This window comes from Drosophila serrata, unplaced genomic scaffold, assembly GCF_035046125.1.
Source record: "Drosophila serrata isolate PLE 108 unplaced genomic scaffold, ASM3504612v1 contig_275, whole genome shotgun sequence".
NCBI classification, from domain to species: domain Eukaryota; kingdom Metazoa; phylum Arthropoda; class Insecta; order Diptera; family Drosophilidae; genus Drosophila; species Drosophila serrata.
The window spans coordinates 1,023,636-1,048,880 of NW_028257173.1; the positions used below are offsets into that span (position 1 = coordinate 1,023,636).

Consider the following 25,245-nt stretch of genomic DNA (forward strand, 5'->3'; position numbering starts at 1 on the left):
ATTAACTATGGTCAGTTATTAACTATTATCAGTATCAATAAACATTAAGTAAATATGACCAGTAAGTACCTATGACCAGTAAGTATGTATGATCAGTTTCTAATTTTAAATAGTTTAAAAAAATCATAACTTACCCAAAAAGGCATTAATTTTAAGTCTATGCTAGTTTTTATCAGGGTAATAAATCTGCTTTTAAAGTTTAAAACAAATTTGGCAATTTTTGACAATTTTGAAAAAAAAATAAAAAATTGCCAAAAAATGTTTTTCAACCGGACATGGCTAGATCGACTCGTTTTTTAGATGATGATTAAGAATATAGATTTATTTATAGATTTATAGGGTCGGAAATGACCCCTTCACATAATTACAAGCTTCTGACTGAAATTAAAATACCCAACAAGGGTATACAAATCTAATTTCTAGAATCATGAAAAATGGCAATGATAAGAGTATATGAACCTATCTTGAAAAATATACAAAAAGTCTATATTTATGAATCTTCCCCAGTACAACAAACTATCACAATGGAATTTTAAAATATTAAATATTAATGTGTATTGGTTCAATGTTAAGCTGTTTTATTATTTGTTTAGCCAGGCCCCGAAATACAATTTATTTACTGAATGTGAGTTTGTATAATGCCAAGCATTTTTAATCAAAATATGTGTAATAGGGAGCAGATGCACTAAATTAGGACGTATAAATGCCAAGGGACTTCTCAACCACGGCATGTGGCTGGCGCATTTGCTCATTGTATTCGGGAAGATTCATAAAGTCCTCAAAGCCGATGGTGTCGCAGCGTCCAGTCAAAACATCGTCCATTAGATTGCTAAGGTGTAGAAGATCACAACAAAGTAGTTGGTTAAAAGGGTTATCAAGAAAGCAGGCCAAACGCCACAAGCTTCCACTGAGAAAGACTGTTGGATGTTGGTATCGGAAAATGTAATAATACGACTACAATGTGTTACTGAATTAATGATCATTTAAAGAATTGATTGAAAATACCCATTCCTGCCCGAGTACCGCACACAAAGTTTCTAGATCACCACTTACCTCGAGGTAAGGAAGGGCAGACGACCAATTTGACGGGCGGCGAAGCGTTCCATGCCCATCTTCAGGGGAACTCCCAGGCCCTCACGGTTACGCAGCATCTGCATGTCCAGATTGTATTGATGTTCGTTGTAGGTCAGCTCCGAGTCGCGCAGACGATGAACATGAGCCAGTTGGTTAAAACAATTGGCCTCCGTGGGCATGCCCACTCTGCCGGCAGCACTCAGCACGGCCACCTCCACGGGCTTCACTTTCAGCGATGATTGCTCGTTCTGTGTTGAATAAGGAACTTTTTTATCATCTCGCCTAACTGCTTTACACGTTTAACTTACCATTTTTTTGATAATTTCAAAGATTTGTGAATATTTAACAGAATATCGAATGATTTACAAAATTTCTTGTTGAATGACAAACAAATTTCAGCAACAGTGTGACCAGCCGTCAAATTGTTTTGGACTTAAGCGCTAGTACGAAGAACTGTTATAAGAGTCAAAATTTGGTTGTAGAAATGGGTGCAGCTGTTATAAGCTATTGTCAAATGGGGTAAGTGTCTATGATAAAGGAAGGTATGGAACTAAATAAAAACGTTTTATTTAATTTCTTAGTGCATATTTATTACTCTTAGTTAAATTTAGTGATTAGCCCAATATGAAAATAGGATTTTCAGTAAAATTAAGAGCTAGCATAAATATGATCGGAAATTAATTTTGACCAGTAAGTATCTATGACCAGTAAAAAACTATGATCAGTAAGTAACTATGATAAGTAAGTAACAATGATCAGTATATAACTCTGAACAGAAAGTATCTATGACAAGTAACTATCTATGACCAGCAAGTATGAATGATCAGTTACTAACTTTGAACACTAATAAACAATGACTTGCAACTTTTGTAACACACCACTTTTCTGAGACCTGGCCGGCAGAAGTCACTTCGTTCCGGGGATGTTAGAACCATTTGAGAATCATATGATATGATGATTAACTATGAACAGTAAGTACCTATGACCAGTAATTAACTATGACCAGTACGTAACTCTAAAACCTAAGTATCTATGACCAGTAATTAACTCTGATCAGTAAGTATCAATGAACAATAAGTAACTTTGACCAGGAAGTATCTATGAGCACTATGTATCAATGACCAGTAAGTATCTATGAACACTAATGAACAATGACTTGCAACTTTTGTAACACAACACATTCCTAAGACTTGGCCGGCAGAAGGTACTTCGTTCCGGGGACGTTAGAACAAGTTGAGAATCATATGTTATGATGAATAACTATGCACAGCAAGTATTTATGAACATTAAGTAACTCTGAACAGTAAGTATCTATAACCAGTTAGTAAATATGATCAGTAATTATCAGTGAACATTAAGTAACTCTGAGCAGTAAGTATCTATGATAAGTAAGTAACTTTGAACACTAATAAACAATGACTTCCAACTTTTGTAACACAACACTTTTCTGAGACCTGGTTGGCAGCAGTCACTTCGTTCCGGGGATGTTAGAACTAGTTGGGAATCATAAGTTCGCGTGCGCGAGATTAGTTTTGGAACAAGAGCAAAGCTATTTCAATGAAACTATGGAGTTATTCTTTTATATAATTTTACTAGTATATAAGTCGAAACATAGCGAATCGGTGGACTATATATATACATATATATAGCTGACATAGGAAGGATCGGAACATTTTAAGAAAAAAAAAACATAACTATTACAGTTTTCAACTGATTTGTATCAAATTTGATATATAGTCATTATATATTAATCTTAATTTGTGTTAAATTTTATGAAAATCGGACTACTATATCATATAGGTGCCATACAAACGATTGTTAAAAATATAGGAAAACGCAAAAGCAGGCATTACTTTAATGTTTTTCAACATAATAATAGATATAATATACATTGTACTAATTCCTAGTGATCGAATTTCAATCTGCAAGGGTATACAAACTTCCTTTCTTGTTAAAATTATAAAAATATGTTTGGTAAAAAATTAATAAAACAGTAATACAGAGAAAAATTGTTTGTTACTTATAATTTTCAGAAGTGTTCGTTTAAAAATTTTTTAATTTCATTTTCTGATTTGTTTACTATTATAAAACAAACACGTAAGACTTTACGAATTTAAATTAAGTATTTTATGGCTTAGTTTATGATACATTTTAAATTTCAAATGCAAAGTGCAAATTTTAATTGAATTTTTAAAATGGGCTTCCTTTCTTGTTTCTTTCTAATTTAGTAAATACAAAACACATATGTAAAGGCATATTGTATTAAGAAATTAAAATAAATGCTTTACATATAAAACATTAAAAAGAAGTTTCTTTTCTTGGGCGTCACTTTCGAAGGGGGAAAACCTTGTGTCTGCCTGGCTTTTGGGTCGACGTAAATTTGTTTTATTAACGCGTTTAGCACATTTGGTCAAGTGACGAACCTGAGTGCTGTGATTAATTACACCCTCGCCTGGCCAGCAACGGATGGAGTAGATGTATCTCAAGTCCGAGCTCTAATCAATTCGATCAACAAATCGAACCGAAGAAAAAAGAAAAAAAAACAACAGGCTCCAAGCGTTGTTTTCCCCTTTTTTGCGCCCACACCTTTTAGCGGCTTTTATGATCTTGTGCTCCACAGAGCAGCGATTCATTTGCATCCAGTGACAAAACACACGACAGAGTTTAATTAGTGCATGGTCACTAATAAACATTTGGGTGCTTCAGTGTGTTAATCAAACGCCCGCAACAATAGACGCAAACTGTCTACGGTCCGATCCGATTTGAACTTGAAACCGAAAGGCAGACAAATATTAAACAAAAGTAAATAAATAAAAAATAAAATAATAAATAAAAAAAACAAAAAAGCCGGATGGAAATATAGCTTTGCAGCTATATGATTTAATTATTTACAATTTCAGTAAATATTTATGTTGGGCTTTATAAATTATCAAATCAAAAGAATAATTATACATTTTAATTTATGATATGCAGTCAGTCTTCTGCTTTATGCTGTGCAAATTCCAATGTCTTAAAAATTACAATTTAGATATGTACATATTTATAATGATTAGGCTTCAATATATCTTATGGATTCAATTATTGGTAATAAATGTGTAATTATTATTCATAAAATAAATGCCTTTTTCATTATCATAAATTATTATGGACTTTAAAGCATATAACATTAGTTTCAATTTTATTTTAAATGAATGAACACTATTATTAGAAATCGCAATTAGATAATGGAAATTAAATTTATAGAGAGTCTAATAATTTTAGTCATATTTACAGCGTCTAGTTGATAGAAGAAAATGTTTCGATTATAGGATTTGATTTAGTAAATTGAGATGAGTGAGTCATTAAAACTTTAGAAACATATTTTTTAATATTTACTGTGGCCACTCCCTTTCTCCTTTTTTGTCTTCAAAAATCTTTCATCGATTGATTTATGGCATCTATACTTTCCGTTTAACAACCGCCGACCAATTAATACATAGTAGACGAGTCTGTGGCGAATCAACCCATTTACCAAGTCGAATATAAATGTGTATATATATGGGTATATGAATGCCCAATCGAAAGAGTCAACTATGTATGGTCGGATGGAGATCTCAGGGCGAGAAGTTCGAAATGTAAAAGTCAAATAAAAATATAACGTCCAAGAATTAACATTTTTTCACAGCAATAAATGCATAAAAGTCAAAGATGTGTACACAAAAAAAAGTAAGGAGGGAACACATAGGCGTTACTGGAGGGGTCTTATGAGATCAGGGTATTCTTTTTTTTAAGGCAGCTTGATTGGTCGACTATTCTCCATGGCTTTTTACACAAATAAACACTTTAAACAATAATCGTTTAGTAGATAACTTTAGAAATATATGTTAAATTTAGAGATCCCTTTGAAAGAAACCTCTTATATTAACTTCTAGATTTTTTAATATATTTTAAAATAATTGTAATATGGTTTTTGATTGATTCTTGATAAAAGTAAGACAAATAACTTTTTCCTTATATTATTGTATCTTTACCTTATAGTATTTAAAGATAGCTTTCCTATGCGTGTATGTTTTAATCTCTCAGTGTACAAGTACACTCTTTTATGTATGACATATATAGTATAAAATTTATAATCTTTTCCAGCCCATCTCCGCTGGATGCTGCACATCGTCTTTGGCCATTGTCATCGCTAATAGAGACATACGGCATCCACTGGGAATTGGAATTGATCTCGGATCGAGATCGCTGGCAGAATCAGGCTTCGTTAACATCAGAGAAACGGAAAAAGTTTCGTTACTTTTCTTGGCAGCCATAAACTTTTATGGCATCCAGTCGGAGCGGAAGACTAGGACAATGGATCTGGTATGGGGGGGATCAGGGATCAGGGATCAGGGTTCTGGGATCTGGGAGCAGCTGTAAGCAGCAGTCGAGTCGAGATGATTGGGCATTATGCCGGACCAGAGTCCGGGTTATTCGGTATCTTCCTTTCTTTCTCTCTCTTTTTTTTAATACATATCTATAGGGGTCGATCCACTGCTGCTCTTTGACGATCCGATCCTCTTGCTCCCATGGGTGCCAATTAAGATACAAGGAAGAGGGTTGGCGCTGCCAATGGAGGAGGGGCAATTGCTGCTCTGGACCCTATTAGCAGCCATATTGCTGGCACACACTCAGAAAAAAGATAAATCAGAATTACAATAGGAATGTTGAAGTTTTTTTAGACAACTTAATTCTTAAAAGATTTTATTTTAGTCTTGAAAATCAGTAAATATGTATTTTTAGTAATTCATTTAAAGTCTATCCTCAGAAATTGAATTCTCATTTTCTTTTAAGAGTTAACATTGCCTTCAAACATTTATTTCACTAAGATTTTCTCAAGCATGACACTTCTTTATTATTCTTGAAATATAAAACAAATCCATTATCCATTTAAAACATTTAATTTTTTCGTTAATTTTATACCCTTGCAGGGCATTCTAATTTAAGTCGAATTTTAAAACAGTGAAGGAGTCATTTCCGACCCTATAAATCTTATATGTTCTTGATCAGCAATTTTGTCGATTTTTTTTTAACGATAAGGGGTTACATCGTGAAAATTTTCAAAAATTGGAAAAATTTCAATTTTCTAAAATTTAAAATTGAGTATGCATAACATAAAAACGATTTCCGAATTAAAATTAGGTAATTTTTAGCGTAGTTATGATCAATTTAATCTTTATACCTTATATATAATATCCTGTCTAATTTATTGTTATCTTGTGTACAATGATATATCTTATATACCCTCTCAGCATCCTTTATAATTATATATTTAGAATACATATTTTTCCCTCCGTGTATCTATGTATCTACGGCTGCCATAAAAGTTATATCCCGTTCGTGAGTGATCTGAGTGAGATCGCTCCGTATACGCTTTATGGCCCCCATTTGCTGGGTATGTAGGATCCCTCCCTTCCCTCCATTGGCCAACTGCTTAGCCTTTTCCAGAGAGATACATTGGCCATAAATCAGCCGGCTGAGTGAGAGATGCATCCGTGATGCATTTTATCCATTTTTGAGAATGTCTGTTATAAGTCGGGGAGAGGAAATGGCGGACACAAAAACATAAGCTGTGAATTCGGCGTAATTTTGGCAGAGGCCTGTTGTGTAATGCAGTAGCCGGAAAATAAGACAAAAAAAAAACCGAGAAGTCGTCGGCAAAAGTCAAAAAAACAATTTCGTTACGCCAAGATGACCAAAGGCCAGCGACCATCAACCGGCGTCCAGAGTGCAGCAAGAAAAACGGGTTGAGGGGCGAGGGAATTCCACCAAATCGAGCAATATATATATATATATATATATATATGCCATATATCTCTGCCGATCTTTCGAGTTGTGCATGAAACCGAAACAGAAACAAAAAAACAAATGCAAACACACACTGCAGTCCGCTCCCAATTTGGTGTATCTTTTTTAGCGTATAGGTGCGAAAACCTCGTCCAACTTCCTTTATCGGGTTTATCCGAGGCAATGCATGTGTCTCTCACTGGCTATTTTGCATCTTTGCTCACATAAAAGTCAAAATATTTTCGGTTTCTTTTCAGAAACAAAACGTTGCTTTAATCTCAAAACGTTTTGCCCAGTTCGGTCACGGTTCTCCTCGGTTGGAAACTCAGGGTGTATCAAAATCAGGGACAGGTTGTATATTTCTTTGTTGCTTTGGCTTTGACATTTCCGATTCTGCTAATCGCCCGGCCCAATAAATCAACCCCTCAAGAGTCTTGTTCCAGCCGGGGTACAGCACTAGACTATACTTCTTATACTTGAACTCATACTATATGCTATAGGTTCCTATCGTCTGGCACTTCAGATCGACTTCAGTTTGTTGTGACGGCCGGGCGCCAAGTGAATGGGCTTGTTCCTTTGCACTGCATATACTATAACTGGGATTTCATTTAAATTCCTAATTTATTGGGGAATAAAAACCCACTTTGTATTACCATGGATCACCGAACAATAATCTGAATAACTTATTATAATAAACTTGTTAAAAGAAATCGAAACTAGAAATTATTTTATGTAAGAAAAAAATACTTTAATATAAAATACTTAAATAAATAATGACTTCTATATCATCTACATTGTAAATGATTTATAAGTATCAGCCTTTTATATAAGAGGAAAATGTTTTATATAATACACTTTGATTATATAGTGATTCCTATATCACCTGCATTGTAAATGTTTTAAGCTTTGACACCCCTGTTTGTCAGAAAAGGGTATATTCAGTTTAATTTTGGTTGGAATTAATTAATTTCTTTTATATAATATTTAAAAAAAAATATGTTTAAATAATTCAAAACTGTGTGAATACTCTAAAATCTTAAAGTTCCACAGGAAAACCCTTTCTTTTTTATTATTATTACTCTGTTCTTCAGAAAATATCACATTCTGAAAAAAAAATGGCAATAATCTTATTTTTTTAAAATTTTTAATGGAGTATGCAGATTTACTACCCTTGTAAAAACTAACATAATAATTCTTTCCGAATTGAAATTAATGCATTTTTGGCATAGTTTTGAACTTTTTAAACTTTTATTTTCCGAAAATATTGTCTAAATAAATATTGATTAAAAAAATGGAATATGGAGAATGGAAATATTTAAAACTTAGTTTTGATGGATTTACGGTTCAATCCTATAGTTCAACTGCAAACTTCAATATTATATATAATTGAGATAAAAAGAATAATTCCAAACGCCGTGTAATAATTTATTTTTACAGAAAATACATTTTAAGAACATTTATAAAAATATTTAAAAATGTTGAAAAACAATATTGAACTGTTTTACTTAATGATTTCACCATGTACTTATTTAAATAGGTTTCGAATTTTGTACCCTAACATAAAACTCAAAAAAAATATTACGAAAAACGGTGAAATGAACCTTAAACATTTTTTTTTTAAATAAATGTACATAAATTCACACCAAATCAATTAAATTTAATTAACCCCGCTAATGGCGAACAAAATGCATCCGTCAGATACAACATGACAGCTGATTCAATGGTCAGGCACGAGTGGAAGCGAGCCAACAATAGTACCATTGACTGTAATGGCCGAGCCGGAAATGAAGGTGGGGGAAGTTTAACGCCTTATGTTGGTGTTGTTGATTTTGATAGGTGGAGCGTAACTGTTAATTATTAACCCCTCTTAACCCCAACGCTAAATTAGAAGAGCGCCAATTGCTGGTACATTTTTTTGTTTGTTTTTAATAGTTTATTTAAATAGCTAAGCACATATACACACACTTACAAACGTACACAAGTTATAAATTAATTGCCGCCATAATTGAACTAAAGAAATCATTTGAACACGCTAAAAACTGTGGGCGAGAACGTTAAAAATATTTATTTATATGGTAATTTTGCTTTTGTGCTCGATAATGATGCATTTTACATTTAGTACAACTAGATTAGAGACTAAGGCTAATTGTTATTACGATGTATAAAAGTAATAAACGTTAAAACACTTTTATGTGGATATTTACACGGGGTGAAGAATCAATTTGCTCTTTAAAATTAATTTGCTTTCACTAAAATTATTTGTTAAGCTTCTTGTAATTTATTAATTTCTGTAAACGGCTGGGACGGCTGTTGTGAATCGTTTCGTTTTGTTTTTTTGTTTTTCTTGGGCACCTTAAAGTCTAAAACTTACACGCTAAACATTTACTGTATATTTAAATTACTTTGAACAAAAACAAACAAAATACATACAAGAAGGGTGTTTTGAAACGGACTTGGTGACAGGACGGAGTCAGAGTTAGCGTGCGAACACCGGGAATATACAATCACAAAAATTAACAACGTGCAATATTCCAAGTGCAACGTTAACTGCGCTCCTCACTTAAGTATATTTTAATCTAAAACCCGCATGGGGATCGAAACAGTCTGACTGTGCGACCCAAGGGTTAAGCCAAGTCCAAGGCGAGAGAGGGACCACTGTACGCTGAGCCCCTCTCGGTGTCCCCCATCAGGGAATGCTGGGGATGCGGCTCCATGTAGCTGTTCTCACTGCCACCGCCATTGTTGCCACTATGCACTATGCCGTTGTTCCCATTCCCATAGCAGGGATCGTGTCACATCGAGAGCGTTCCCACTGCCGCTGCCGCGGACATCTGTGCACTGTGCTGCTGCTGCAGCTGGTGTGAATGCGCCGCCGCCGCCGCCAGCGAGTGGCTATGGGCGGCCAGATGGGGATGCAGGCGCATGGCGGGTATATTCATGGCGGCCATCGGATTCATCGGATGGGTGAGGGCATGGGGCAAATGCAGGCCCGGCTCCAGCTTTGCCTTGGCATCCAGCAGCTGGCTGTAGTCCGTGTGCTGCACACCCACACCCATCACATTGGGATCGCTGCCCTTCTTGTTCTGCTTGCGCTCCTTGGCCCGCCGATTCTGGAACCAGATCTTCACCTGGCGCTCTGATAGCGATAGCGTCTGAGCCAGCTCGCTCTTGCGTCGAATGGTGATGTAACGGGATGTGCAGTACTCCTTCTCCAGTTCCAGACGCTGGAAATCCGTGTACACCACGCGGTATTTGTCCTTAGTGCGGGTTTTTCCTACAGGAAGAAATAAAAGAATGCATTAATTAGTTGGGTTGTTAAATTTAAGGAAAGTTAATATAGAAAATCATGCTAGAACTTGGTTATTTCCTTTTAAATGTGGTAGCAATAATTGAACAAATCTTAACAACATGCCAAAACGAATTTTAAAAGCGTTTAAGCCTTACATTCTTGAGATAAAACCAAATTTTTATAAAACTAAATAGATGTTTCCATTCGAGTCAATCCAATCAAAAGCAATACATTTATAGAAAAAGAAACCTAAGCATTTTGAAGATCTTTCAAGGTCATGTGTGAGATTGTCGTCAGAGGGCCATGACTCTTGCCCAAGTTAACGAGTTACCAAGTTGCCAAGTCGCCTTGTTCCCTGTTTAAAATGGGTGTCAATCCAATGGAGTGACTGGCGTCAGGTGGACAAACATGTTTCTTACCGGCTCATCTCATTAAAATAGATGACAATATTTAAATTATGATAGCCATAGAAAGCTGTCACATGCCATCATATGGCAAAGATTGGAGCCACCACCCAAAGTCGAAGCGGTGAACATGAAAAGCCGACATCGCTCTGTCATCGCAATTCTTTGTAGAATTGTGAGAGAAGAAAGGTCTCTGATCTACCTACCTACCTGGCGCTGAGCTGCGCAATTAGTCAATCAAAATTCAAACAAATGACAGAAACTGAAAAAACCACAAACACCAAAAGAAAAAACTAAGAACACTGAAGATTTGGATGAGCTGCAGCAAAAGGCATGAAAAAGGCCACGGGATCGTGGCACACAGTCTGCTTACGTGATAAACACACACCCACACCCAGCTAGAGTATATTTCTAAGCAAACAGCATTTCGGGTTGGGGATTTTGCTCTAATTTTTTTTTGTTATGTATGTATAGCCCCTAGATATACCGTATACGTTAGTGTTCTCACAATTAAAATCGAGCAAACAAACAAATATTTTCACAGATGATAAAGTTCACCAGCAACAGAAAAAAGATATATAGGGTGAGGAGAAAGAAAGAGAGAGAGGACGAGGGGATAGGTAATAACAAAGTGCAAAGACTAGGTGTTAAAGACCTCAAGATGCCCTGCAAAACTAATATGATAAATGATATATGAGTTCTAATAATGATATAATAATAGATATATAAACCTAAACATAGGTGAAAATAATTAAGAAGATTAAGCTTAAACCTTTTTAACAACTTGTTAAAATATAAATTGGTAATAAATGAGCTAGAAAACCGCCTTGCTCATAATTAAATAAATAATTACATGCATTTTAAACTCAATTCCTATCATTTGACTAAAGAAACAGAACATTTAAATGTTCTATTAATCTTGAAACAGAAATATCTTGTTAATAATTTTCAAAAATATATATCTCTCTTTTAAAAACCCCAAAACCAAAAACTCCATTAAACCGTTGCTTCTGCTCGCTTATCTCTCTCACTCTTTTATTTGTTCTTTACACTTTGTTTAGACGTGAATTTATTGCTGTCGCTCTTTGCTTAGTCTAATGTGGCAATCGTATAAAGAATAACTCGAGAAGAAGAATAATGTTAAAACCCTGTTAAGTACACACTCTCATAATCTAGTTTTTTTTTTTTGCTTCACTTAATAAATCTAAAATTTTCAGTCTACATTGCCATTTTTGTACCCTTTAGTGAGGGAAAATCTTCTTGCGCGTGTTCTTGGGCCTCCAATCTAAGCACTGATAAAGAGCAAATCCAACACAGAGAACAAAAAAAAATAGAAATAACTTGTTTAGACAGACTTGACGGATTTGAGGAAGTGCACAAATAAAGAAAAATTAAAACAACAATATTATCAGCTTTTGAGGATTTACCAAGTAAATTGTAGAAAATAAAACATATTTTCGAATGATTTCGCAATCTGAGGTAAGCTATGAGTAAGATGAGACTAGAACTATTCTCGTAGGTGTTAGGAAAGTTTCGTAAAAAAGCTCAAGAACTTATTTTCCTAAACATAAAAACATAGCACAAGTTGATAAGAGGAAAGAAATTTTACTACTAATTAGTAGACGACTCTGTGTTTTTTATAGTTTAACTGGTTTTCTATATGTGCGAAAAAAAACATAACACTTAATACATAAATATTCAAAGCTATATAATATGATTTCAGGAAAGCTTGGGTGTTTTCTGCATTTGATATATAATTTTAGGTTTGGTTTTAAGACATTTCACCATTTGAAAAACTCATAACTCAGCCAAAAAACCATAAATTTTAATTCGGAAAGCTGTCCTATGTTAGCTTTAATAAGGTTAATAAATCTACTCAATTAAATTTTTTAAATATGATTTATAGGTTCGGAAATGACTTCTTCACATAATTACAAGGTTCTGATTTAAATTATAAAACCCTAGCAACATCATACTATTTCAGAACCCATATTCCACCAAATTAATCATTCTAGATCACAGTTTTTCATGCATCTTGACCTCATTTCGACCATCTGTGGATCAAAAAGCCACAGTACACCGCACAGCATCACATTGGGGTTATCTTTAGCTAAGACTCAGAAAAGAACACACACTGAGGTAAAGGCTTTATCTGGTTACCACTTTGGAGGCTCCAATTTCTCACACCTTAAGCGGAGCACAAACATGGGAAAATCCGTGCGGAATTAGAGGCAAACTGGAGCGCTCTTTTGGTGGTTCACGGGTTGCCTGGCACCACTGACCTTCACGGCCATAATCTAATAAATCGTACACGTATTATGTGCACAACTATAAAGTCACTATCCCTAGCCCAGCCCAGTCGCACTGAGTGTTTTATTGAGTACCCATAAACCGGCCAAGACAAAACCCCATGAATGTGGATCAACTTGAGCTAATGCTAATGCTATATATTGTCTGAACCACTAAGATCCTAGATCCAGATTCTACCCTTACTCCAACCGACAGATAAGATTATGAATGAATGGCGAAAAAAACAAAGGGGGATTTCTGAATCTTCAAAATAAAACCCAAAGTCACTTGGGCAAATAATTGTGCTCGAAAATCTTTCTGATATATATATCCAAAAAGAGATTTATACATAATATATATATTAACCGGTGTGGGGGCTTTAGCATACAAATATATAGCGCATTTTATTAGCAATTAAATAAAAAAAAATTGTGCGTCAAGGTGTGACATTTTTTTATGACTTTGTCACTAAGGGGGCCCTAACCACCACCATAATTTATATCGAACGCGAGGTTCTTCACTCCCCGATATATATATATTTCTATATATCCACGTGTAAGTACCTTTGCCTAATTGAAAGTTTGATTTTCAACTGGTAATGCCTATTGACTGCCATTTGTTTGCCATCGAATATCATCAATCCCCCTCTCCTCCATAATGATAGATTAGTTAGTTGGCTTAGGCCCGTCGGCAAAAGTTCTAAAGGGAGTATATATATATATACAATATAGTCCAACTTGGGTGGAGGAACACATACACGCTCTCTCTCCTAATCCCAGTTGAGGTCTGTATCAATATCGATGGAGTTACAGAACTGGAAAATCGTTCAGCATTTGTCCAGATAAGCTTTAATGGTTGTTCTTCACTCGTTGGAGTGTGTTGTCTAGCAGGGTTTATGGTCTGATTGGTTTCTATATTGATTCCTGCTGAAGAAGTTGACACTGTGCGAAATAGATAACTTTATTTAATTATTTAAAATACTATAACTTATGAAGTCACCTTTAAATTACCTAATAAATATTAATTTTTAACTCTAACTATATATTTTTTAAATATTTTTAATAGATTTCATGCTTTAGGTTTAAAAACAAAACCCTCTGAGATCTTTCAGTGTCTTTATTAATTCCTGGCTAAACATTAGCAAAACCTACTGTAGACTCAATTGCAACAAATGTGCAAACATTAAATGCCGACAAAGAAAATGGTGTTTAAACAGTGAAAAATCCATTGTGGCAAATGTGCTTCTCTAATATCAAATACAACAAGAAATAGAGCATGAGTAAAGATCATTTGGGCCATAAATTATATCAGGTTGAGGTCTACTCCGAAGTCTTTTCCCCTTCCTATTAGAACAGCTGTTGATTGCTGGCCAATTATGTGGTCCGGCCCCCGGGGAAAAATCAGTGGCCAAGGACAAGGACAGTTTGTACTTGAAGTTTGTAACAGATACAGATACATTTGGTTAGTTACGGTCAAATATAATGGCTTGTAACCACAAAAGTGGTGGTTCATCCACCCCGTCGAGCCTTAATTTGTCACTGAGTGTGTGTGTTGAGCGTGTTAACACCCCCTGTGACATCTTTCTGTCCTTTCGGTTTGTCTCTTTTGGAACTCGGGAAAATTCTATTGGGAGACATTTATTACCTGACTTCCATAAGTTAACTTTTGCTTGAATTTAAACGTTTTTGTGGTTCAAAGATTAAAGCTCAAAGCAAAAGTTTTCTGACAGTAGAAGAGGAAATCCCCGAAAGCGAGCGGCAAGAGCAATTTCATCAATGGCACCCCAGAGATTTGGGACTGGCAAAGCCACAAAAACACTTGACTTTTTAACACCCTCTTTGCTTCACACCAACTTAAAGTGTTTTGGCGAAATATTTTTGGGGTTTTTCTTTGCTACTTGTATTTTTCCTTCTTATATTTGTTTTTTTTTTTTGCACTGTTTTTGGCAGAGTGGCTGGGTTTTCCAGCATCATAAATGGGGGCGGAGTTCCGGCTGGCTATATGTTTGTTTTGTCTCTCACCACCCAAGCGACAATATAACAATAACATTTATTTGGCATTTTGCTGCTGTTTTAGCTGCTCTTATATCGTAAATATTAGCTCAAATTACATCATAAAATCATTTGATTCGATTTGACGTTTATTTCTCTGCCGTTTTCCTTATTTCCTGGCTTAGAGCCTACAGGAACTGTTTCCGGTCCTTGAGGGGTTTTGGTGTAAGACGGCAAAAGGGGTTACAGAAGGAAGGATTTGTTGTTCTTTGAGGCTTGTAAATTAAGTCTGAGTCTGATTCTTTTGGGGTTTGAGTAAGGGGGGATTTTCTAAGAGAGAAAATTTATGAGTCTTATATAAGCTAAGGTAAACTTAGAGCTCTTCGTACATAGACAGTCATTGTAAATTCCCAAACTATGTTTAATTATCACACATATAATACAAAATTTAATCATTTCCATGTTGTATTTAATGCAAAAATCCTGTAAGTTATAAAAGTAAATGATATGCAAAGTTGTTTGTTATAATTGAAGCCTTAAAGCCTTAGAAATGATAACTTTATTTGATACTATAATTTACTAAATTGCTTCAAATTGCAGGCCAAAACGAATTTAACATGGCTTATGGCTTAGACCGGATTATAAATAACCAAGTCACATGTAAAATTGAACCCGGACAAAAAAGGAAAATTCAAAATGGCCACCATTAAACATGAAACATGCGACATGCAAACACACTTTATACATATATGGCATGCAGATGTATGTACATATGTATATTTATGCAAATGTACATTCTTATTCCTGGCCAGAAACCACTCCCAGACCAGGAACAGCTCTCCCCCTCCATCGATCGCCGGATGCGCGGAGACCGCGCCCATGACACGCAGCCTTATAAAATATAAGGAAAATATACATATATATGTGTATACATAAAAGCGAGTCGGAGTGGAAATAATAATAAGAATAATATTATCAGATCGCGTGCAACAAACGAATGCCGCTCGTACGTGCTCAACTATATGGTAGATGTGGCACGCAAACCTGGAAAAGTTTGGACAAGGGGTTAGGGTTACCAATGGCGGCGATGGATCCAAACTCAGACCCACGCTCCATCTCCAATTTTAATTCCAAGTCTGACTCAGAAAGCTCGTTTTATTTATTATGGCTTCAGGTCCATCCTCAAATAGGTGGAGCAAGCGAGATGCCAGCAACAGCGAAAGAGAGGCAACACTATGGCCAGGAAAAAAAATGGCAGCCAACAAAAAAAATATGTAGGCTGCTTATGGCCCGAATGAGTCGCCATTAAAGCCATAAATACTCCAAGTCAGGCAATAGAAAAATGCAGGGAAAAATACAGAGAAAAGGAAGAGGGGAAAAATAACACAAGACAAGAGAGATGGAGAGACGACGTACGTTTCTTTAGGCCACAAAAAATTGTTTCCAAATGTACGTTAATTATTTGCCACGACGATGTCGACGATGCATGCAATAAAATTTATGGCTATATGATATAGAGGAATATGAGAAGGTACAGGCCTCTCTTTTATGATTAGCTCAAAGGAATTGCATGCCATTCAAAAAAACGCAAAACACAAAAATCGCATTAGAGCCAAAAACAGAAAACCAAAGAAAAAAAGTTAACAAGTAGAGAAAATTGGGTATCCATTGGTAAGGATCCGCCTCCTACCGCTTGCATCCAGCAATTCACTCAGATCCTCTAAGTTTGGAGAGCTGCAAAGGTCTGCGATTTGGTGGGTATTTTTAAAAGAATTATGTAACGGATTAGAGTTTGTGAATAAATATCGTTAGAACAGTAATTTGGTTTAAATTTATGATAGATATCATTCATCAATAATTTAATAGAACTTTTGTAATAGGTACATTTAGGAATATTGCGATTTATTCGCTTAATTGAATATATATCGAAAATATCATTGGGTTTCTTATATAGAAACATATTTTAAGGTTAATTTATTTGTTTATTTAATTTATAGATCTATTTTGAAGCTATCTTTAAAACCAATTATTGTATTGGTAATTGATTTCTTTTTTCAAAAATGATAGTTTAAAGGAATATTTTTTCAATAATGATTCATAAAACTATTATTTTTCTAATTCCAATCGATTTATAGCTCATATATCACAGCATCTATATATCAATATTTTATACCATTCCTAGTAAGATTTAGTGTCTTTAAATCCTGTAATTGGAAAATCAAATAATTCTAAAAAAATTTATGCAGCTTTGAAACTTTAGAACATGTTTAAGAATTATGTTAAATCAAATTACATTAAAAAGACTTTCATTATCCTTGAATTGATGTCTAAATAGAATTTTTTAAATACCAGTGTTTAGGAAAAGTACTCAGGAAATCCAACTCCTATTCCATATATCTAATCGTATTGAATTCCTATAAAATGGCGCCTGACCATAACCATTGACCGCATAACTCAATAAACTCACATTATTGAAAGTAAATTTGCGCTTCATAAAACTATTAAAGCAAAATATTATATGCAATAAACTCGCAGTAGAGCCCAGGTCTCTGGCCGAAGAAGCAAACTATAAATTTTCTAGGGTTCCCGTTCCGATTCTCCCTTATCTGGCAGGGTTATACAAGGCAAACTCCTCGGGTCAGTGTGCAACAATATTTGTATAAACTGTGAGGTGAAAACTGAGCAAACTGTTGCAAAAGCAAACACAATCAGGAAAATATATATACTCCAGCAGGAGAATCCCATACCACATTATGACGTCGTCCTAGGCAATAGTAATCCAAAGCTCATCAGGCGTATAATCATCCTAATCAAAGTCGGGCATAAAAATCACAAATATGGCGCAATCATATATATTCTCATTCGCCGGCTCATTCATGGTTATGGGTCATTATACGATGGCGGGGCATTTAATTTAGTTTTTTATAATTATTGCTACTTTATTGTATTGTTAAGCGATTAACGTTATGAGTATATGGGGAATTGCAAATCTTTCTTTCCGTTTTTTTCTTTTTATTTTTGCTACCGTATCGTAAATGTTGTCACCTCATAAAAGGAATCGCCAAACAACTCGAAATGAAATCAGAATTTGTTTGGTTTCCACCAGTCAGGCAGTCAGTCTGCCGATCACTCAATCAATCGGTGGGTTGACTTAGGCCTGAGACTTAAGCAGGTGTCATCCGAACCATCATCATCATCATCATCGCACACTCTTTTTGTTGTCATAATTTAACCAGTGGGCCAATGTTGATTGACAATCGGATTTCGGTGTCGCTTGGCCAAGTTTGGATCCCAAACAAAAGGCTTTCGCCCCTTCGGGTTCCCCTAGATATGAACTATATCGCGTACTGCTCTCAACCTGGCACTTCTCGTCCATTATGATATTATGGTTTATGACTGAACAGGAAACGTAAGCTATAATTTACAATTTCTAGTTGCTCCAGCACTCTTTGCTATTTACTTTCATTGATAAAATAACTTGAGGCAGGACTGGTTAAATGATAATTGGGAAAAGTGGAGGGGAAAAAATAAACCTAATTGATATCAAGTATAAAAATATTATTACGGAGGGATATACAAATAAATTAATAAAAGAATGTAGCAATAGGAAATTTAAATAAATATTCATAAGAATCTATAAAGATCTTGCTGCTGAATCTAAAAAAATAGTATATATTTTTGAAAAGTATTATAATTTCATTTAGAAGCTTGAAGGAGTTATTTCCGACCCTATAAATCATATATGATCAGCATTAAAACCCGAGTCGATCTATCCATATACGGTAATAATTAATTTTTTCAATTTGTTAAATTTTTACAAAAAAAAAGATAAGGGGTTACATCGTTAAAATTTTCAAAAACTGACAAAAATTTCAATTTTCTAAAAATGTAAATCGAGTATGCAGATTTTTTAACCTTATAAAAACTAGCAATGTAAAGCTTTCCGAATTAAAATGTTTGAGTTTTTAGCTTAGTTAATAATTTCTGAAACTTTGATATGTTTAAACAAATTGTCATTTAAAAATGTGTATAAAGATATAATCAAATTCTATTTAATCTATTCCGATTCGATCCTATAATTTAATAAACTGTAGCTCCCCAAAGTTCTATTGTATGAAAATCTATATATTCCCTTGTTAACTATATTTTCCTTGCTCATTTTGAACAGTTTTCATTTTAATTTATCACCTTGCTGCGTAAGCTTGCCGTAAACCCAAATTAAGCTCTTAAAATCCCGGGCGCCTCAAATATAAACTCGATACACCTCGAATGGTATATCAAAATATATTGAACAACATATACAAATATAAAGACAGATATATATATTTGTATATTTATATATATTTTAGAGAGAGAGAGACATAACATATGTCTGTGTGTCCGAGGGCTTTGGAAGCGACAAGACTCAAATTTCTGGTTATTACCAATATCAGAGCCAATACAAATAGCAAAGAGAGAGAAAATACACCCAAACATGATTTTACTCTGTATTTGGACAACTAAGCCCAAAGTAAATGACACAATGGTAACAAGTCCGTGACAAACAGAGGGAGAACCGCTGGTTTCTATGCTAATCCCATGATGTCAATCAAACCCAGCGAACCGAACGAAACACTCTCTCATTATTTCTACTATATAGATCAGTCCCGACCAAAATTCGACTTCATTTTCGACACATGGCAGAGGGAAGAGAGGTATAGAATTTGTGGAAGGGTAAATGTCAACGGCAAACATTGATAGTGCTGATAAGGAGGTACAAAAAAACAAAAACGAACCATAGTTCGACACTGCAGCTAGTGGCCATTTTTAATGGCTTATCTTTGGGGCCGCCTGCCCATGGAACCAGCCCCAAAATCAGCCCAGAAATATATCCAACAATAATTTCAAATGTGGTATTCAATACAATATAAATCCATGCCTTGCCATATATATTTCTATCTTGCTTTTTTTTGTTTTTTTTTTTTATATTCTCTTTCTCTGCCATACAATTATTTATGTGACTAGATATAAATTTTCTGTGCATATTGACACATTAAATCTCAATGTGTCAGGTGGCATTAGTTTTTTATGTCCCAACACGGGCAATGCTGAAAATCTACAGACAATCCCAATAAGAGCCTGCTTTGGCTGATTAATAATTAAATAAATATTTCCTTGGAGAAATTATAACGATAATAAATTATGGGGTGTTTGAAAATTAAGATATAAGTAGTTAATAATCACGAAATGTTTGCAAATTAATTTAGATCTGGGTTACGGGTTTTAAAATAACCGTAAGATATGGTAGTATTTAGTGTTTAACTTTAAACTATAGTTACCTAAGTTAATGAGGCTTTATTTTATAATAAAAATTAAGTTAAAAGGTAAAGAAATAATAAAGTATGGGAAATACTTTTTAGATTCTTCTTTGAAATTCTTTTTTTCACGTGTTGTAAATAAGAAATAAAACCGAAATGGTAACTAAAATTTCTTGCCATTTAATAATGATTGCATAGATTTGATCGTAAATGTCGCTATTTAGTTTTTATTGGAAGTAATACTAATTTTTATTGGTTTATGGCCCTATATTGTTTTAATCAATATGCCCGTCGCGAACGCAACGGAATCGCTTATCAACAATGCTTTTGACGTTTTTACAGATAACACAAAAAAACTCTTTCCTTTTTTTTTGTGGCCACGTTTCCATATCAATCCGGTGTTGGTGGTACATTATTGAAGCAACAGAAAATAGAACTCGTAACCACCATATAGAGGAGTATAGTATAGTTGGAGGGTGAGAAGAACCCAGGACTTATTGACAGGGCGGGCGTTTATTTGATTTCCCACTCGCTAATCTAATCGCAAAACCTGCCAGAACCACCAGAGCCAAGTCAGCCAGCCAACCATTGAAACAAAAATATAACAAGGCATCTGGATCCACCGACAATCGTGGAAATTGTCGCTTTTTTATTGCCACACCCCAAAATTGAAGTGGGGCCCCGCTCTAACGTGCCCTGCAACATGCCCCACAAAAAGTAAAAAACGAGTTGGGGGAACTTTTATAATTCCATTAAAAATCACGATATGTGTTAGTCATTGAAATAATAACGATCGGTTGGGAAATTAAAGTCATTGCTAATGATATTGTATTGTATGGGAAACTATCTAATTGTTAGAAGGGTTTGATTAAATACCTTAATCTCTTAAGAAGAAAATATTGCTATATGCGAAATTTAAGTACTCTTCTTCTATAATCGGATAGTGAAAGTTAGCTAATTGAACATATTACTTAATATAATTTCACCTATATATCCTATAAATCAATCACTATACCCCAAAGACAACAAAAATGCATAAATAATAATACTCAAACAAGAGAGGTGAACGTTTTTTGTTTTTTTTTTGTATAATAAATAAAGCAAACTTAAGTTGCCTTGTCGGCTTGACCGGCTGGATTAAGCCACAACAACAGCAACCAACGGACGGGCCATAAACGTTAATTGCATACCAACAGATTTTATGGGCTTAATGGATATCGGCGATATTGTCGATATCGCCGTCTTACCCCGTCTGCTCCTCCTTCTTCATACATATATTCCTCTTGACATGCGCCCAGGGGTCATAAATCGTGAGTGTTTATTCGCCTTTCGAGTTTTTGTGTGTCTGTGAGTACTGCATTGACATTTGCATTGCTGTTGCTTATTTTTATTTACTTATTCTTTTTTTCTTAGATATGTGAGAAAAATGTAAACAAAATGGAAGGAAATTGCACGAAAAATTGGTATATCAATTAAACTTTGCAGTAAGTCTTCTATATACACAAAACAGATTATAACTTTTACAGTTTTCCACATATTTACAGAAAGTTACTATAAACAGTAAGTAACTATGATCAGTAAGTAACTATGATCAGTAAGTAACTATGATCAGTAATTAACTAACTCTGATTAAGTAACTCTGAACAGTAAGTATCTATGAACATTAAGTAACTATGACCAGTAAGTATCTTTGACCAGTAAGTAACTATGATCAGTAATTAACTTTGATCAGTAAGTATCAATGAACATTAAGTAACTATGACTAGTAAGTATGTATGATCAGTTACTAACTTTGAACACTAATAAACAATGACTTGCAACTTTTGTAACACAACACTTTTCTGAGACCTGGTTGGCAGCAGTCACTTCGTTCCGGGGATGTTAGAACTAGTTGGGAATCATAAGTTCGCGTGCGCGAGATTTGTTTTGGAATAAACTCATGCTATTTGAGCGAAACTATGGAGTTATTCTTTTATATAATTTTACTACTATATAAGTCGAAGCATGGCGAATCGGTGGACTATATATATAAATATATATAGCTGTCATAGGAACGATCGGAAAATATTAAGAAAAAAATTATAACTTTTAAAGTTTTCAACATATTTTCATCAAATTTGATATATAGCCATTATATATTAATCTAGAATTTTGTGTGTTTATAATTTATAGGTAGAGTTATATTGTGCATAAATAAAGAAGTTTATACAAATACAAATAGTGTGAAGGGACAATAAAAACAGAAAACAAAAGTATTAACTGCAGTATTAATTAAATAATAAAGGAAACTTTAAAGCTAAGTTATTTGGCTTTAAATAAGTTTCTACCCTTTCTCCTAGAACAAGTTCTTGCAACATTTGTGGTGATACTTATACTCCAATTAATCACATAAAGAAAATCTTTATATTTAAACAATAAGAAACCCCTGCATTTACATACTTATACAATACTAATTAATGTGAGATCTTGTTAAATCTTTTCAATATCCCTGCACTTCATTCATTCTTTTTCTCATCCACACTTTGTTTAGACTTTTTATTAAATAGTGTAAGGTATTTTTTGAAAAAGTTGATCAAACCATTTAGGAATTTTTATACTTAAATTGATTTACGATACAAAATTAGTCAATAGAGACGAAAATGGAGAGAGAGAGAAAGAGATGGGGACAAGCAAACAAACACTCATACACATTACCGTGTAAAAGGGCATAAGCCCATAAATCAAGCCGTCGAATCTGGGATCTGTCGACCTCAACTGAATATCATAAAAATGGAGCTTGGCCAGAATTTGATTTTTATGAGCTAATTGGCCATTGGACTTGGATCCAAGGCAGGTAAACGATTTCTTATAAAATCCTACATTTATACAGGTAGACATCCAGAGGGAGAAGCGCGAACAGCACGAGCTTTGACGAAGAGACAATGCACTGCACTGTGACGCCAAAATATATGAAATTTACGAAATTCGAGGCGGATGCGGGAGAAACCCAAATAAGTCAGGGAAGGAGGAATCGAAGGTCAGGCCACTATATACCCAAATTCATCGGAGTGACTAAGAGGTTGAATTGGGAAAAAGTCAAAACCTTCAACGTTATTTACAAACTGGTAGGACTAAACAGATTGTCCCTGGATTAAATTATCTTTTATCTTTCTTTTGGTCAAAGCATTCGAGACGTCTTTGTCTAAAAAATAGCGTACTAATTAAACTGTTTTGACATCAAAATAGTTTGTGTTCCTTATAATCCCCAAGTCTCTTAAAAAGAACTACATCCTCTTTTATTTTCTTCTATTTCATTTTGAAACACTCACCTGGCTGTGGTTGCGCGGGATAGGCGGGCTTCTTCATCCATTCGTAGTACTGTGGCTTCGATGGCGATGTCCTGTTGTTATTGTTATTCACACTGTTGTTGTTGTTATTATTGTTGTTGTGGGTAGATGGACTATTGTTATTGTTGTTATTAGCATTAGCAGCGCTCAGATGATGGGCCAAATGATGATGCGGCGACGAGGCAGACGTTGGTGCACCCGGACTGGAGATCTCCGACCCCGAAACAGTAATCGGTGGCGATGGCAAGCCTTCGGCGATATGTTGCTGCTGGTGACTGGACGGAGCCGAGGGATTACCTCCATCTGAGCTGGGGCCACCGCCTCCTCCTCCAATGCTGCTGTTGGTCTCATTTAGTTGGGTGGCCGGATTGCCGGTGCTGCTGTTGCTTCCAGAACTCGCCGAGCTGCTGGACGCGGCATGGGCATGGTGATGGTGGTGCTGCTGCTGCATTAGCTGGTGCGCCGACGTGGGCACGTTCTGGACAAAGTTATCCGCCGTGCTGGAGGCCGGCGAGTGCCAGTCACCGGCGCTGGCCGCCGCCGCCGAATGGAACATGTGATGGGAGTTGTAGTACATCTGATGGGCGGCAGCCGCATGATGGGCGGCATGCGAGGAGTCCACATCGCCGAGGAACTGATGGTTCGGCGGCGTGTGATGGTAATTGGGCGTCCAGTTCCAGGGCTGACCCGTCGCCGAGGCGTAGGCCAGGTTGGCGGCGCTGTGCTTTTGCGTGTAGGGCAGTGTATTGTAGTAATGCGACACCATGTTTGAGGTTATATCTGCTCCGTTGCTTTGATGTTCCAGCTATACGTTTAATCCCGTTTCCTTATCCCTTCGCTGGTTAATCCCTTGCTCGTTGTCTTGGTATCTCCTCTTCTGGTTTTAAGACAATCTTTAATTGCACATTTTATGCGTTTAACTTGCTAGTTGTGTTATTTTTTCTCTCTTTGCCTTCTTTGTCAATTTTTACAGTTAGCACTTTTCTAGTGATGTGTAGTTCAAAGCTGCACACACACATGCATATGCACAAACGATTAATCGATTTCACTGTGATTTCTCGGCACTCACTTACGCGGTTTAATTAAATTTTTTGAAGAACCTTTTCTGTTTTTTAATGAATATTCCGTTGCGTTAGCGACTACTACGTCAAGACAGTACGCAAGTCGAACACGTACTGAAGTGACTGATAAAAAACCCACCGAAAGCAACAGAAGCAGATAAACCGGGCGCGGAGCGGCTCAGGCAGAAACAACCACCGAAGGCCCGCGCGCACACACTAGTTGTCTCTTTCTGGCACACGCAAGCAGCCGTAAAGTGGTCTTTTTTAACCCTCATTTCCGTTGCACGTTCAAAATTCAAGATGGCTTGCGTTCGTTCAAACTGCCCGCCGTCTCTTTCTGGCAGCGCGCTGCGATGGCTGGCGGTTAGTTAGCCATGTTAGCCACGCCCCTTTCAGCCAGGTAAGCAATTAGCGGTAGTAGTTTCTCGGCCAAGAAAAACCCCTTTTCCTTTATGGGCCGCTTTCGATTTGTACGTACTTTAATTGCAATTGCCGTTGGCTAATTAAGTAATTGCACATATGCGTTCATTACGCAATTAGTGGCTATAAAATTATGTTTCCACGGCCATAACAACGGATCCTAGACTCCAACTTCAAGTGCCCCACCAATCCATGTTTTACCGTCCTGATTTGAGGGTTTTATTCTCCATACACACACAAACCATATAGTTTTGTTCAAATACGATGTGCTCTATTGTCCAGATATTTG

At 35.6% G+C, this 25,245-nt stretch overlaps 2 protein-coding genes across 2 annotated transcripts; both read right to left on the reverse strand.

Moving 5' to 3' along the window:
• Positions 1-555: 555 nt before the first annotated feature.
• Pomp (proteasome maturation protein) lies at positions 556-1,429 on the reverse strand. The gene is made up of 3 exons (XM_020953624.2): positions 1,383-1,429; positions 1,054-1,322; positions 556-829 (listed from the first exon to the last, which is right to left on the reverse strand). Exons 1-3 carry the CDS (start codon positions 1,383-1,385, stop codon positions 691-693), a joined length of 411 nt encoding a protein of 136 aa, XP_020809283.1. The 5' UTR covers positions 1,386-1,429; the 3' UTR covers positions 556-690.
• A 7,490-nt stretch (positions 1,430-8,919) lies between these two features.
• cad (caudal type homeobox) lies at positions 8,920-24,646 on the reverse strand. Its single transcript, XM_020953589.2, has 2 exons — positions 23,458-24,646; positions 8,920-10,153 (listed from the first exon to the last, which is right to left on the reverse strand). Exons 1-2 carry the CDS (start codon positions 24,239-24,241, stop codon positions 9,672-9,674), a joined length of 1,266 nt encoding a protein of 421 aa, XP_020809248.2. The 5' UTR covers positions 24,242-24,646; the 3' UTR covers positions 8,920-9,671.
• Between the last annotated feature and the right edge of the window lie 599 nt (positions 24,647-25,245).

Bases quoted from the DNA above. Each gene is read 5' to 3' on its own strand.
- Pomp (XM_020953624.2), bottom strand. The intron at 830-1,053 runs GTAAGTGGTGAT...TCTACACCTTAG, and splicing joins CTGCCCTTCCTTACCTCGAG to CAATCTAATGGACGATGTTT.
- cad (XM_020953589.2), bottom strand. From the start codon at position 24,241: ATGGTGTCGCATTACTACAATACACTGCCCTACACGCAAAAGCACAGC. The intron at 10,154-23,457 runs GTGAGTGTTTCA...TTCTTCCTGTAG, and splicing joins TCCCGCGCAACCACAGCCAG to GAAAAACCCGCACTAAGGAC.